The sequence below is a fragment of the Sinocyclocheilus anshuiensis genome, unplaced genomic scaffold (assembly GCF_001515605.1).
Source record: "Sinocyclocheilus anshuiensis isolate Anshui unplaced genomic scaffold, SAMN03320099.WGS_v1.1 scaffold238, whole genome shotgun sequence".
Classification (NCBI taxonomy): Eukaryota; Metazoa; Chordata; class Actinopteri; order Cypriniformes; family Cyprinidae; genus Sinocyclocheilus; species Sinocyclocheilus anshuiensis.
Window position 1 is genome coordinate 1,637,313 of NW_015547674.1, and position 12,718 is coordinate 1,650,030.

Sequence of the window (12,718 nt, forward strand, 5' to 3'; positions counted from 1 at the left end):
CTTTTGAATGGTATAGTGAATTATGGTTTCCAGAAAAAAATATTAAGCACCAAAACTCTTTTCAACATTGATAAGAAAATTTTGCCTTGCCATTACAAGAATAGAAAAGTTATTTTAAATTGTAATAATATTTCACAATATTATAGTTTTTACTGTATTTTTGATCAAGTAAATGCATTCTTGGTAAGCAGAAGAGACTTCTTTTAAAAACATTAGACAGATAGATAGATAGATAGATAGATAGATAGATAGAATGAAGAAATAATACAAATTAACAAAATTATATAGATTTATTTAGTAAAAAAAATGTACTGTTAAATTACAATGTACAATAGGGACAAAATAAATATATATATACACAATTTGTATACAATAAAGAATTTCAGATAGGAAAGTAGAATGCAGAACAAAGAAAAAATGTGATAGCGGGAATTGAGTTAAAGCAAAAACTGCAAACACATACATGAGCAATAATAACAACCGAGTCACGTGTGATTATCACAGAGCTCCTAATGTTTCTCACTCGCCTTCACTTGTACTCATGCACAGGACACTCGTGTCCATTTCTTTTCCATGTGAAGCCCACAAGCCTCCTCAATGCCTGAAGGGAGATCTGATGGGAAGATGTTGCTCGGAGTCACTAAGTGTTTTGGGTTTTGCTCACCAGGGCCTCCACACAGACTGTGGCTGGCTGTGGAACAGAGCCCGTCTCAGAGTCCGGGGTTGGCAAGAGGGAGTCGAGACAGTGGGTCGCACTCGAGTGGGGGAGCCCACCTGAACATGAGGTCCTGGGACTATAGGCACGGCAGGGGTTGAGAGACTGAAAGATGACGAGGAAGAGTCACTGGAGAGTGGAGAGATGGTGGGAGGGAAAGGGAAATGGCAGGGGACAGAGAGGTATGTGGGAGAGCTGCTTGAGTAACAAGGAGAGGGTGGAGGAGAGAGGGAGTATGGAGGGGAGAGGTAGGGATGTGGCATGGCCTGTCCTGTGGGATGGAGCATAAAAGATTGAGGATACAAACTATTGGTGTAGGAAAATGGCTCAGCGTTGGCTCTCATGGGTCCTATCGCAGGGACGTCCGTCCTGCATGTCAACTCTGCATTTGGGATCCACGGATGGTGGGCAGCTTGGCTGGAAACTCTACACTGGGAAAGAGTACTGCTGTAGGAGTCAAGGTGGTGACACAGGCCTTGAACGAAGCCGTCTCGCTGGGAAGGCTCTACACATTCGATGAAGCTGGCCAGGCGGGAGACACACTTATTAAAACCAGCTTTGTAGATAGGATTGGAGGGCATCTGCTTCTGGACACTGATAGACTCGGGGACTGAAGCGAAGGGTACGTGGGGTCTCGTTGAGAGCAGAGTCGGAGCGTTAGCATCATGAGGGTCCGAGTCTTTGTTAGAGTCGCCTGAGGTGGAGGGTGAGGTTAAGGAGAGCCGAGAGGCATGGAGGTAAAGGTGTACAAAAAAGGAAAAGTGTTTCGGTGAGAAAGAACAACATGAGATGTTGATTTAGGGTTGTTATTGACGGTTCATTCAAAGGAACGTTTGAGAAGAGAATCAAGAAATTGAGGAAAAATCGAGAATTTAAGCAGAGTTAGAGGAGGAGGATTTTAGGAGAAAAGGAAAATGGGTTTGGTTCATTGATTGCCAAAATGAAAAGTCAATATATGGAGTTATTTTGGGTTAGATTTAGGAATTGAGGATAATAAAAACAGGAGGGGAAAGAGACAGAGACAAAATCAATTAGACTCGTCAAACTCGGCAGCATCATGTGTATAGCTAAAGTCAATCTACACTCTAAAAAATGCTGGGTTAAATGCAACCCAGTGCTGGGTAAAATAGGGACAAACCCAGCAATTGGGTTGTTTTGACCCAGCGGTTGGGTTACTACCCAGAAGGATGGGTTAAACATTTAACCCAACCGCTGGGTCAAAACAGCCCAATTGCTGGGTTTGTCCCTATTTTACCCAGCACTAGGTTGTATTTAACCCAGCATTTTTTAGAGCTTTACACAAATATAAGGCCAAAATATGATGTTTATAATAAAATGTGGGAATAAGCACACTCTTTTAAAATTATTTAAGTATAGACAGAAAACTTACCTAGACGATCTCTCGCAGCTGTGGCTTTTGTCCGAATGTATTCAACAGTTAATTCCAGAATTTCAGCCTTCTCCAGTTTGGGGTTTTGAAGTCGCTGTAAAAGCGAATGTAAATGCATTATGCTACTGAAACATTTCATTAGCCTACGTTTAAAATAACATATTTATATCATAAAGGGAGAGATGGATTAAAAACTGCATTTCTTTTCTTACCGAGTCTAGAGTGTTATCCAGGAGAAGCGTTCGCAGCTCATCTAAACGCTGGTTAATCCGGTCTCTCCGTTTCTTCTCTATTATGGGTTTCAAGATCTAGACGAATCACGTTATCATTTACATTTACATTTAAAATATAAAACCCTAAAACTTTAGTTTGAATTAAAAAAAAAAAAGTGAACTTGAGAATGTTTAAAACTCTAAATCATCATAAATGCCCATTAAGAAATAAGAGCCCGGTCTCATGAAAATGCGTATAAATAGTACGCCAAATAAAAACGTGGTACTGATACGCAAAAATTGACTTTGGCGTGCATATACTACGCAGTTTTCGCGTGCATATGATACGAAATTTGTTGGCGTACATATGATACGAATCTACCCCACAACCCTAAACCTACCCATCGCGTAGCATATACACGCCAAAGTCCAGTTGTGCGTATCAATACCACGAGTTTTCGTTTTTATTTGGCGTACTATTTATACGCACTTTCATGAGATCAGGTTGGAAATAAATATCACAGAAGAGAAACAACGCATTTAACTATAGGCTACTACTCACTCTTTTCGCTGGTCGTCGACTTGCCATTTTTGGAGTAACCATGATCTGTCGAAGAGTATGAAAAAACGTATATTCCCGTTGGTCTGTGTTTCTTACGGAAATTATTCTACTGTGGTGAAGGGCCTCGCAAACTCTTGCCTTTATTGGGGATGCTGGCTTGTCATTGGTGATGAGGTGTCAATGACGTTTCTAACCGTATGGTCGCTTCCCCCTTATGGCTTTCTGCTGCTCTCAATTACCCTTTTAATATATTCCAAGATAAGAAACTATAAATCGATTAAGTTAACAGTAACCACACTCTTTGTTCCAGCGAACTTAATTAACAGTAAAATGCTATAATTCGTCTTAAAGCTTTATGGACATAAACGCATGAAAATAAAAATTGCACATACTGCATAAATCTTAGAAGTTTGGTTACGTAGCCATAGAACGCTTATGATTATATGGACTAGTTTGTTCGTTTTATTGCGCCAATAAGTCAATACAAAGCCATTTCAATGCATTTTGAACGCAAACTTGAAACTCAATTCACCAAAACGCTCCTCCCGTTCACAGTTCATGACCTTTAACCACAAGCAGCAAGCAGACCTAGGCTACTTTGTCATTATCCAACGATTCTTGAGTTACGCGTTCAAAGCCGACGATGTTTAATTTTCCCTAAAAGCTCGTGTAGGCTATTAACGATAAAACAAAAATGTCTCAATGCGGTCTATGCACAAATGTTTTACTACTTTTTAGCTTCATATGCTATAGCCTTTATTTTGTTCAGTGTTGGCTAATGATGCTCTATGATTATTTCTCTCTACTTTGTTTTGTTGAAAGCATATTTTCTTAAAACCAAAAGCCCTGTTTAAGTGCTATGGGACTCTTCAGGTTTTTCTCGTGGGAACAGAATATTATGGCACGGCAAATGTGTAAAAACGAACACCGCCATTCTAGAGTCCTCAAACCTCTCGGAGGGCTTAGACTTTCATTAGGTGCTCAACGATGTTCGTGCATTGCCTTCGCACCTGAAGCGGGTCGACGCTCATATAGATGCAGTGCAGAAACGAATAAACACCAAATAAACATAGCTGACTGGTCTAAACTTGACATGCGTAATTAAATCTCTAGCCTACTTAACATGCATATATTAAAGTAGAGCTTTGTTCATCATTATACAGTTTTAATATGCTAAACATGCGTTCGTTCCAAGTTTTTGCTTTTCCACAGTGAGTGTAGCCTACTTTAAACAAAGAAAGGAAATAATTCATAATGAGAAAGTCTAAGCATATTTTTTTAAGGAGAGCAAAGCAAATATGTTGCAAAACGCCACTTGGTATAATCTCTGATGGCATGCTTACCAAGAACAATAACGTCAAATGGATTAAATGTCGCTCACAGGATAAGGTTGCTTTTCCTGAATTGACAATTTTGCCTATACTAAATTATTGAATTGACCTTGTGGTGCTTCACTTTTTGACCCCTGCATGTGCATCATGCCTCATGACCAAACTTAAGAAAAATCCCGTGGGAAAGTTTCATGTTTGGTCAAGCGTAGTGGTTGCATACACACCCTTGCTTATAATTCCATTAGTATTATGATTCTTTTGACACGTCTGTTTAACAGTGAATCTGACGTGAAGTCTGCTATGGACAAACGGACGCGAACATACATTGCAATCACAGCACGCTTGAGCACGGGGAGGACACGACGAGGTTTGCAATGGGGGAGGTCACTTACAAAAAACTAATACAACAATCAAAAGTTGGCTTTAGTTCAGTGCTATTTTTTAGTGACAAAATCTCAGTATTGCTCAAACCAAATGTCTGTCTTACGATACTTGATTTTAAAAGTTAGGCTATTCACTTTTAAGACTGCATAAAAACGAAAACTCGTGGTATTGATACGCAAAAATTGACTTTGGCATGCATATGATACGCATGTGTTTGGCGTGCATATAATACGCAGTTTTTGCGTGCATATGATACGAAATTTGTTGGCGTGCATATGATACGCAGTTTTCGCGTACATGTGATACGCATCTACCCCACAACCCTAAACCTACCCATCGCGTAGCATATACACGCCAAAGTCCATTTTTGCATATCAATACCATGAGTTTTGGGTTTTATTTGGCGTACTATTTATACGCACTTTCATGAGATCGAGTTCAGTTTAGGCTGCATACAGAGAAATATCATGACTTATGTAGTAACTTTCTCAGGTCGCCTTAATAGTTAATTTGACGGAAATCGGGCTATGAAGTTGCTTTGTATGGAATGTGCAAAGTGTTGCAGTAATTTAGAATCATTTCACCTTTCTCCAGTGCAAAACCATTATGTTGGTTTCTGATAGCATCCGCACTGTCTGATGGCCGTCGACCAATTAGTCAAAATGTAAAACTTAGCATAAGCTCACCTGCTGGACCATTACTGAACAACAGAGCAAACGGGCACGTGGAAACTTTCGGCACCTGAACGCCTGTTGCACAGAGGTGTGAATTAGCCACGCTTTCAGCATGGTGTGAGCACGTGTTTGTAGAGGGCAAGTAAACGCGATCGAAAAGTCTGGAACAATAATAGCCCATGACCAACCATAAAATAGACCAAGCTGGGTGGCAAAGTAACCCGATGGACAGAGCTGGGTAGATTACTTACAAATTGTAATCCGTTACTGATTCCAAATTACATGACAAAAATTGTAGTTTGTAATATAATCCATTACATTACACATTTTAGGTAATATAATTAAACTACTTTTTGATTACTTTTGACTTAACTTGTTTATCACATTGATTTAAATAGGATAATCTTGTACCAAATTGATAGAAAAAAGAAAGAGTAAGAAAATGTATTCCATTAATTGTAATTAACAACATTAAATTAGTGCATTCAACATTAAATTACAGTACATCAAGGTTTCCAAAATTGGGTTCGTAAAGGAACCTAGGGGTTCGAGTTCAGTGAAAAACTAATAATTCATTAAATCATAAAAATGTAAAATAAATAAATCATTTTAAAACAGCATCAATCAAAACACTTACTAACAAAATTAAATATTTGATTTGTTTACCTGCGTGTCAGGTGTCCATTAACCACCCTCAGAAAACCGTGAACATTCCAGTGTGATTTAATTATTTAAATATTTATTTTAAAATCTCAGGGGTACTTCAAGTAAATATTGGGTGAAAGAGGTTCAGGTGACAAAAAAAGTTTGGGAATGCATTACATGTAAATAAGAAATTGCATGAATTTAATGTGTTTGAAAGACAAAATCCGTACAAAGGCACAGTGATACATGGTTAAATAACCCACTGAGCGATAATTAAAATAAAAATGTATGTGTTCATCAGTAGCTAGCTGATGCAATGTTGAAACACTTCTTAAACCTGAAATTATTTTTTGTAAATCCAGTGTTGCCACCTGACTAGTGACTGATCTCTGTGTGAATGTCCATAAAACTGGAAGACTTTCTGAAAGCAGTATATAAACGGTAGGCTATTTTAGAAAGGAAACTTTAAAAGGTGAAGAAGAGGAATTAGGCAGAATCAATAAATTATGAATAATGCATCCAGCAAGTAGAACGTTCTTAAGTAGAATTTAAGTGCATCAGGGAACCACGCGGAATTTGTTCAAAATTTCGCATGTCTAGGTGTTGGAGATGGCGCGAAATAGCTGCTAAAGATTTGTAATTTTTTTATTTGGTAAGACAGGGATTCAGAAATATTGATGCTCAAACTCTTTAATAATCAGTTATAAAAGACAAACATGTAATGTGATCACGCGCGATATAAGAGGCTGCTGTTATCAACCACTAGTTGTGCTCATTATGAATGGAAAACAGACCTTGCCTACTTTGTGTTAATATAAAGAGACACCGTGCATTCATAGATCATCTCTGCCTTGAGGTCTAAACGCTAAGTAGCATCTTCCTGTATATGTAAGTGTTTTTCCACTAGAGGGCCTCAGTAAACTTCCAATTGTTCTGCAAGATGGCTTAAGACAGGGGTGTCGAACTCAATTCCTGGAGGGCCGGAGCCCTGCAGAGTTTAGATCCAACCCTAATTAAACACCTGATCCATCTAATCAAGTCCTTCAGGCTTATTTGAAAACTACATGGTATGTGTGTTGGAGACACCCCTGGTTTAAGACAAGTGGTTTAGTGCTACTAAAGATCTGCCTTAGCTTTAGTCATCTTATTGTGTTTACAAATCAGTGATGGGAAACATTCCAGGTCCATTTGCCTCTAAAGAAGCAACTTTTACACATATACGACCTGCTTAATAAAAAGTAAAAACTTTTTCTTTTTTTAAGTGAGTACAAATCTTTGAATATGTGATAGAGTTAATTCAATACTCCAAAATATAAACCAATTATTCCCATCAATATTTGGATGACATGTCCCACTAAGAGTTTATTAGTCCATAGATCACTGAGTTCAGTTTGTCACTAGCCAAACTTAAACCCTAATTAACCATAGTTTGTGTCATACTGACATGGGAAATCAGCAAAAATGACACTGCTGAACAACAATTATGATTGAATATTGACACGAATAAATACTTAAAACACAAAACAGAAACACAAAATAGATGCATGTAATAAAGGCCAAGTTCCAGTAAAAGTCCTTTATGATATCTTCACAGTTTATCGTTATGGGTGTATTTTGGGGCAACTGATTGGCAGTTCCTCTCTGAGCGTGTAAAATAACTTACGAAAGTCCAAAAACAAGTGAACAATGAGCTCCAGAAAACTAGGAAACAATGTGGCTTTGAAGGATTGTTTGGGAAATACTTGATGTAGCCTATAGCTATTACTGAAGACTTATTCATATATGCTATATGTATGTGTATGAGATGCATGTATTACATTTTTCGACGTAAATCAACTAACTTTTAGCAAATGATTTGCTAATGATGAATTTTTTATTATTTATTTTATATGTGCTCAATAATTTGAGACATGGTTTACTGAGAGTGGTTCCCGTGGGAAACTGTAACCAGTTCGTTTAGAAGTGAAAGAGCACACGTCCTTATGTGTGAAGCTATTCTTATAATGGTTCTGTTGACACATCTTGTTAACACCAACCGTGTGTCGATGTATAGCCTACAAGTGTTTGGATGCCGTCGCCGCCTGCTGCTGGTGAAGAAAAGAGCGTTTGATCCATAGCTGCCAGATATGCTGTTTAAAGCAAGATCGAGTTATATTCGAGATCAATAATATAATATTCTCTGTAACTATATTCTAGAAGAGTGGTTGCTTTAAGACTGTCACTGAATTTGCCTTGGCTGCTGACAATCAAGCTCGGGCGACGGGCCACTCTGCTTTTGGGTGTATAGTCAAACTTTCATTTCATTGATTTAATTGGGTGGGTTTTAATTGAATTTCATTGGGTTTCATAAAATTGCATATTTGGGCTTTTTCAAATTTTGCAACATAACACTAAGTAAAACTAAGTTCACACTTAGTAAAATATGTGTTCTTTTAAGAAATGATCATTGAAAGGTTCCTTGAGGATTCCAAAATCAATTCGAAAACCCCTTTTTGGAACGTTTATTTTTAAAAGACCTGTTTTAAATTTTTGTGCGCTTGTGTAAATATTTAAAACTTGACAATAGCCACCAGGTAGGAGTGTTATGATGGGAACCAGCTATTAACCACACTCTCCCAGTAACACGGACCGCAGACACCTTAGCTCTTTTTATTACCTGTCAGAATTTGTGCATTTTAGCATTTTAGGTCCTTCTAGGGAGATTAGCATATTATGCATAGGCTTTTCTACGTAATTCATTTGAACAAACTATAACTACAGTGCGGAATGATTAATCTGCTGACTGTAATAAAGTCAGAAAACCCTATTGTTTAAAAAAAATCAATAGAAGGTTTATGAGAAACCTCTCAGGACACAAATAGATAAGCAAACCTCAGTATTTCGTTTCAGCCATTTCAACCCGATCTCATGGAAGTGCGTATAAATAGTACGCCAAATAAAAACCAAAACTCGTGGTATTGATACACAAAAATTGACTTTGGCGTGTATATGCTACGCGATGGGTAGGTTTAGGGTTGTGGGGTAGATGCGTATCATATTTACGCGAAAACTGCGTATCATATGCACGCCAAACACATGCGTATCATATGCACGCCAAAGTCAATTTTTGCGTATCAATACCACGAGTTTTCGTTTTTATTTGGTGTACTATTTATACGCATTTTAATGAGACCCGGCTCGCCATTTCGGGAGGCTGGCTTGCGTTACTATTCGGCACACTTGCTGTCAAGAAAATGAATTTCAAATGCTCCAAATATAGAAAATGTCTCAATATGCATGGCAGTGACGTATCACCTAAATTGAGAACAATGAACTTTAATGCAGGGATGTCGCACAAAAGGCATCAAAGGGCGTGCAATTGTGTAAATATTTAAAATTCGCCCATAACCAACAGGCAATCGTTTCAAAAGTGCTACGATGGGAACAAGCTACCAACCACGCTCTCAGTAACACGAAAAACTTACACCTCACCTAGAAACACAGACCGACACCTCAGTCCTTTTTTTATTAGCCTACCTGTCAGATTTTGTACATTATCAACAGACACGGCGAAGGTTCCCACGCTACTCTTCAATAAACATGCAAGTGCATGGGAAGCGCAGCCTGCGTTCACATATAGTCTCCATTTTCATCACTTCCATAGCATGAGTGTTTAACTTGCGCTGCTGCATCAGGTCATGAACTGACTGGCTGTTACTGTCTTTCTCTTTTCACCTTTTCCTTTGTTTGAAGCGTATCCCCAAAAGTAATATCAGTAATAGCATGGTGAGCGATTACCAGTGGTCTTGAGCCATAGTGGCATGGTTATTTGTTAGTCACTCGATTTTTTTTTCTTGCTAGTTATGTCCCGCAACCTAATAGCCAACTGGGCTGTCCAGTGAACAAACGGCCGTAGATTTCTGTGGGAACTGTCACGGCTAGAAACGCGCTGTCTTCGTATTAGGCGTTTAGCATTAAACCAATCGTTCCAGATTTGAGGACGAGGAGCGACGTTTTGGCGTTAGGAAAATATGCAGCTACAGTAGGCTATTTTCGGAACATGAATGAAATAGAGTCTATTTACATAGTGATTTCAGTCCCATGAATAATCACGACACCCATCTGATTGCTTTTCATATGCACACGTGGAAACTCTCCACACGCGTCGCGTTGTTCACAGGCGTGAGGTTGCCACGCGGCGCGCGCCCTCCTGAAGTATAAAGAGGTGTGGTGAGCACACGTTACCTTGCGACCCCCTGATGATTCACACACAGATGATACAACTTCGAGCCATTTTGAGCCTTTTTTTTTTTTAACAAAACAATTATAAAAAAAAAAAAAAAAGGACTGGCAATATGAAAATTCAACTCGGTTAATTTAACGCATAGTGTGCAAACACTTCCCATCTTTTGGGGCATATACAGGCTACCGTTGTTATTGCATACAATTATTATTATTATATTTTAAAAGGGAAATTGCGACTTTAAATTCTGTTTAAGTAAGGCGCGTTTAAATCCTTAAGTTACCAATAAACACAATCCTGCCAAGCGTCAAAAACTGAATTGGATTCAGCCTCCTATACCATCGAATTAGTTCTATTTTTTCTACATGGCAAAATAATTGTTAACTCACCGTAAAGCATAACAAACTAAATCACTGTAACCCAAGCTTACATTTTTTTTTTCTGTTTCAAGCTGCTTTAATATGTGGCCTATAAGGAACTTTCAAAAGTTAAAATATGCTAAATAAAATTGGAAACCAAACTGACGTGTTTGACTCACATACTGCAACAGTGGAAATAAGACTTTGGAAAGTAAAAGTCAAAATAGCGTTTTTCTTTTTGTTGTTCTGATGGGGTGTCTGTCCAGCGGCGCGTGGGCTATTGATATGCGCATGCTTTCTCATGCACACACGTGCCCACGGATGTCTAGGTGTCAGTGAGCGTGTGTACCATCAGTCCTTTTGATCTAAGGCTGCCCTGAATGTCTTAACCCAATTCAGTGCAGATTAGATGTTAGCTACTACAGTTAGGCCTAACTGCATACACGTAAAGGGAAGAAAAAAGTATTTCTAATAAATATGTAGGCCAATACACAATCCGTACGCGATCATTGGCCTCGATCCAATGCATTTTAACTTTAGTCTGTCTTTAATATTGCATGGATACAACCTAGGCTATCTGACCTTTAAAATTACAGTGACTTTTAATATTATAGCCTATCTTTTTAGTGTTTTGTTTTTAGCAGGGAACAAACTGAGAGCACAGCGCCTCAATGATTGGTCTGTGATATGGAGTGGGCGTGGCTTGTCACCAAGCACCTGAAAGCCTATAAATACGTGCGCTCTGCTTCAGAGTTGCATCTCACATTTGACTGCGCGCCTCGAATAGAGATCTTTTCCAGCATACCGAATAGAAGAGAACTTGGATCTTTACCGGATTATATCATCACTGATATAAACTACTGTTTGGAGTACACGTGCAATGAAAATCCTCGGAGAGACTGAGACCATTAAAATGGACAGAAAGGTAAATATTTATTGCTGTGCGTTCTAACAAACTGTGGTCAGACTGTCAGGTTTTTATATATATATATAACCTGACCTGTCCACTTATGTTTCCTGCAGCTGTTGAAACCTCAGGTAGAAAGACGAAGAAGAGAAAGGATGAATCGGAGTCTGGAGAACCTGAGAACTCTGCTTCTGCAAGGCCCTGAGCACACTGTAAGACAACAATACTTTTGAGCTCCTCAACACAATGTCATCTTTTAATTATATATCTATGTTCTCAACTGAGTCTGTATTTCCTTGTCTGAATCGTATTTTTTTGTTGCAGAGTCCCACTCAAAGGAGAATAGAGAAAGCAGAGATCCTGGAATACACCGTCCTGTTTTTGCAAAACTCTGTCGCTCAAGCCAAGAAAGCAAAAGATGTGGAAGGAGGAGAAAAGCACCAGTTTATGGACGGCTTTTCGTCGTGTCTTCAGAAAGCGGCCTGTTTCCTGTCAGGTGAAGGCAAGGCCCGTGGACTGGAAGGTTCGGTTACCGCTACACTGTGCCAGCATCTGACCCGGCCCTGTGTGTCGACCACCATCCGACTGCCTGTCAGAATCCAGAACTTGTCCAGAAAGCAGTTGCCAGATTCAAATGCACAGCATCTTCTGCTGCAGAGCTCTGTCTGCAGACAAGGACTTCCATCAGCTTGCAGGAGCGTTGTGCCACATCCTAACAGGACTGCATTCAGAAGCACAGACTCCAACACACTGCATTCGACAGCCCGACCAACCTCTCAACACCAGACACCTGTCAGCCAGACGGTCTGGAGGCCTTGGCCTTGAGAGAAATTAAAGACATTCGCAGAGACATGGACTCAAAATACCGGGCTTGTGTAATAATTAGACATGCTTCATCTCATGCAGAGAGACATGTTTATTTCCAAAAAAAAAAATGTTGTGTAATGATTTTTTCATCTGACATCACATTGGAAATGTAAAATGTGTAAATAGTGTATGATAAATTATGCAATATATTTTTTACACAGATTTTCTTTTCCCTTTTCTGTCTTTGCATGATCTGGGGCTGGTTGCATAAACTGTTTAGACTAGTCTTAAAAAGTCTTTTCTTCAAGAGTGGTCATAACTTTTTTAATTCAGTTATGATTGTTCTTATTTGTATTGGAAAAGGAAGGCTGATTGCCCCTTGACAACTGCTCAACTAGTTCTTAAGACACAGTCTTAACATGGTGGCTAAGTTTATGCAACTGGCCCCTGTACTGGGCGTATGATCATTTGTAATACATAGCTGATGTATGTATTTATCTATTTTGCACA

At 39.0% G+C, this 12,718-nt stretch overlaps 2 protein-coding genes across 6 annotated transcripts; one reads left to right on the forward strand and one right to left on the reverse strand.

The window, feature by feature from the left end:
* Positions 1 to 382: 382 nt before the first annotated feature.
* On the reverse strand, positions 383 to 5,397 carry LOC107702915 (transcription factor HES-7-like). Of its 5 annotated transcripts, XM_016505359.1 has the most exons (6): positions 5,179 to 5,270; positions 3,018 to 3,119; positions 2,880 to 2,924; positions 2,318 to 2,413; positions 2,106 to 2,199; positions 383 to 1,409 (listed from the first exon to the last, which is right to left on the reverse strand). In XM_016505359.1, the coding sequence occupies exons 3-6, from the start codon at positions 2,919 to 2,921 to the stop codon at positions 661 to 663; spliced, it is 981 nt and encodes a 326-aa protein (XP_016360845.1). In that variant the 5' UTR covers positions 2,922 to 2,924; positions 3,018 to 3,119; positions 5,179 to 5,270; the 3' UTR covers positions 383 to 660. The 5 variants fall into 5 exon arrangements, with proteins under 5 accessions (XP_016360845.1, XP_016360844.1, XP_016360843.1 ...); XM_016505358.1 differs by lacking the exon at positions 5,179 to 5,270 and adding an exon at positions 5,281 to 5,397 and having other exon boundaries at positions 2,880 to 3,119; XM_016505357.1 differs by lacking the exon at positions 3,018 to 3,119 and having other exon boundaries at positions 5,179 to 5,267.
* A 5,977-nt stretch (positions 5,398 to 11,374) lies between these two features.
* LOC107702916 (transcription factor HES-7.1-A-like) lies at positions 11,375 to 12,226 on the forward strand. Its single transcript, XM_016505363.1, has 3 exons — positions 11,375 to 11,419; positions 11,518 to 11,613; positions 11,726 to 12,226. The coding sequence occupies exons 1-3, from the start codon at positions 11,375 to 11,377 to the stop codon at positions 12,224 to 12,226; spliced, it is 642 nt and encodes a 213-aa protein (XP_016360849.1).
* Positions 12,227 to 12,718: the final 492 nt, after the last annotated feature.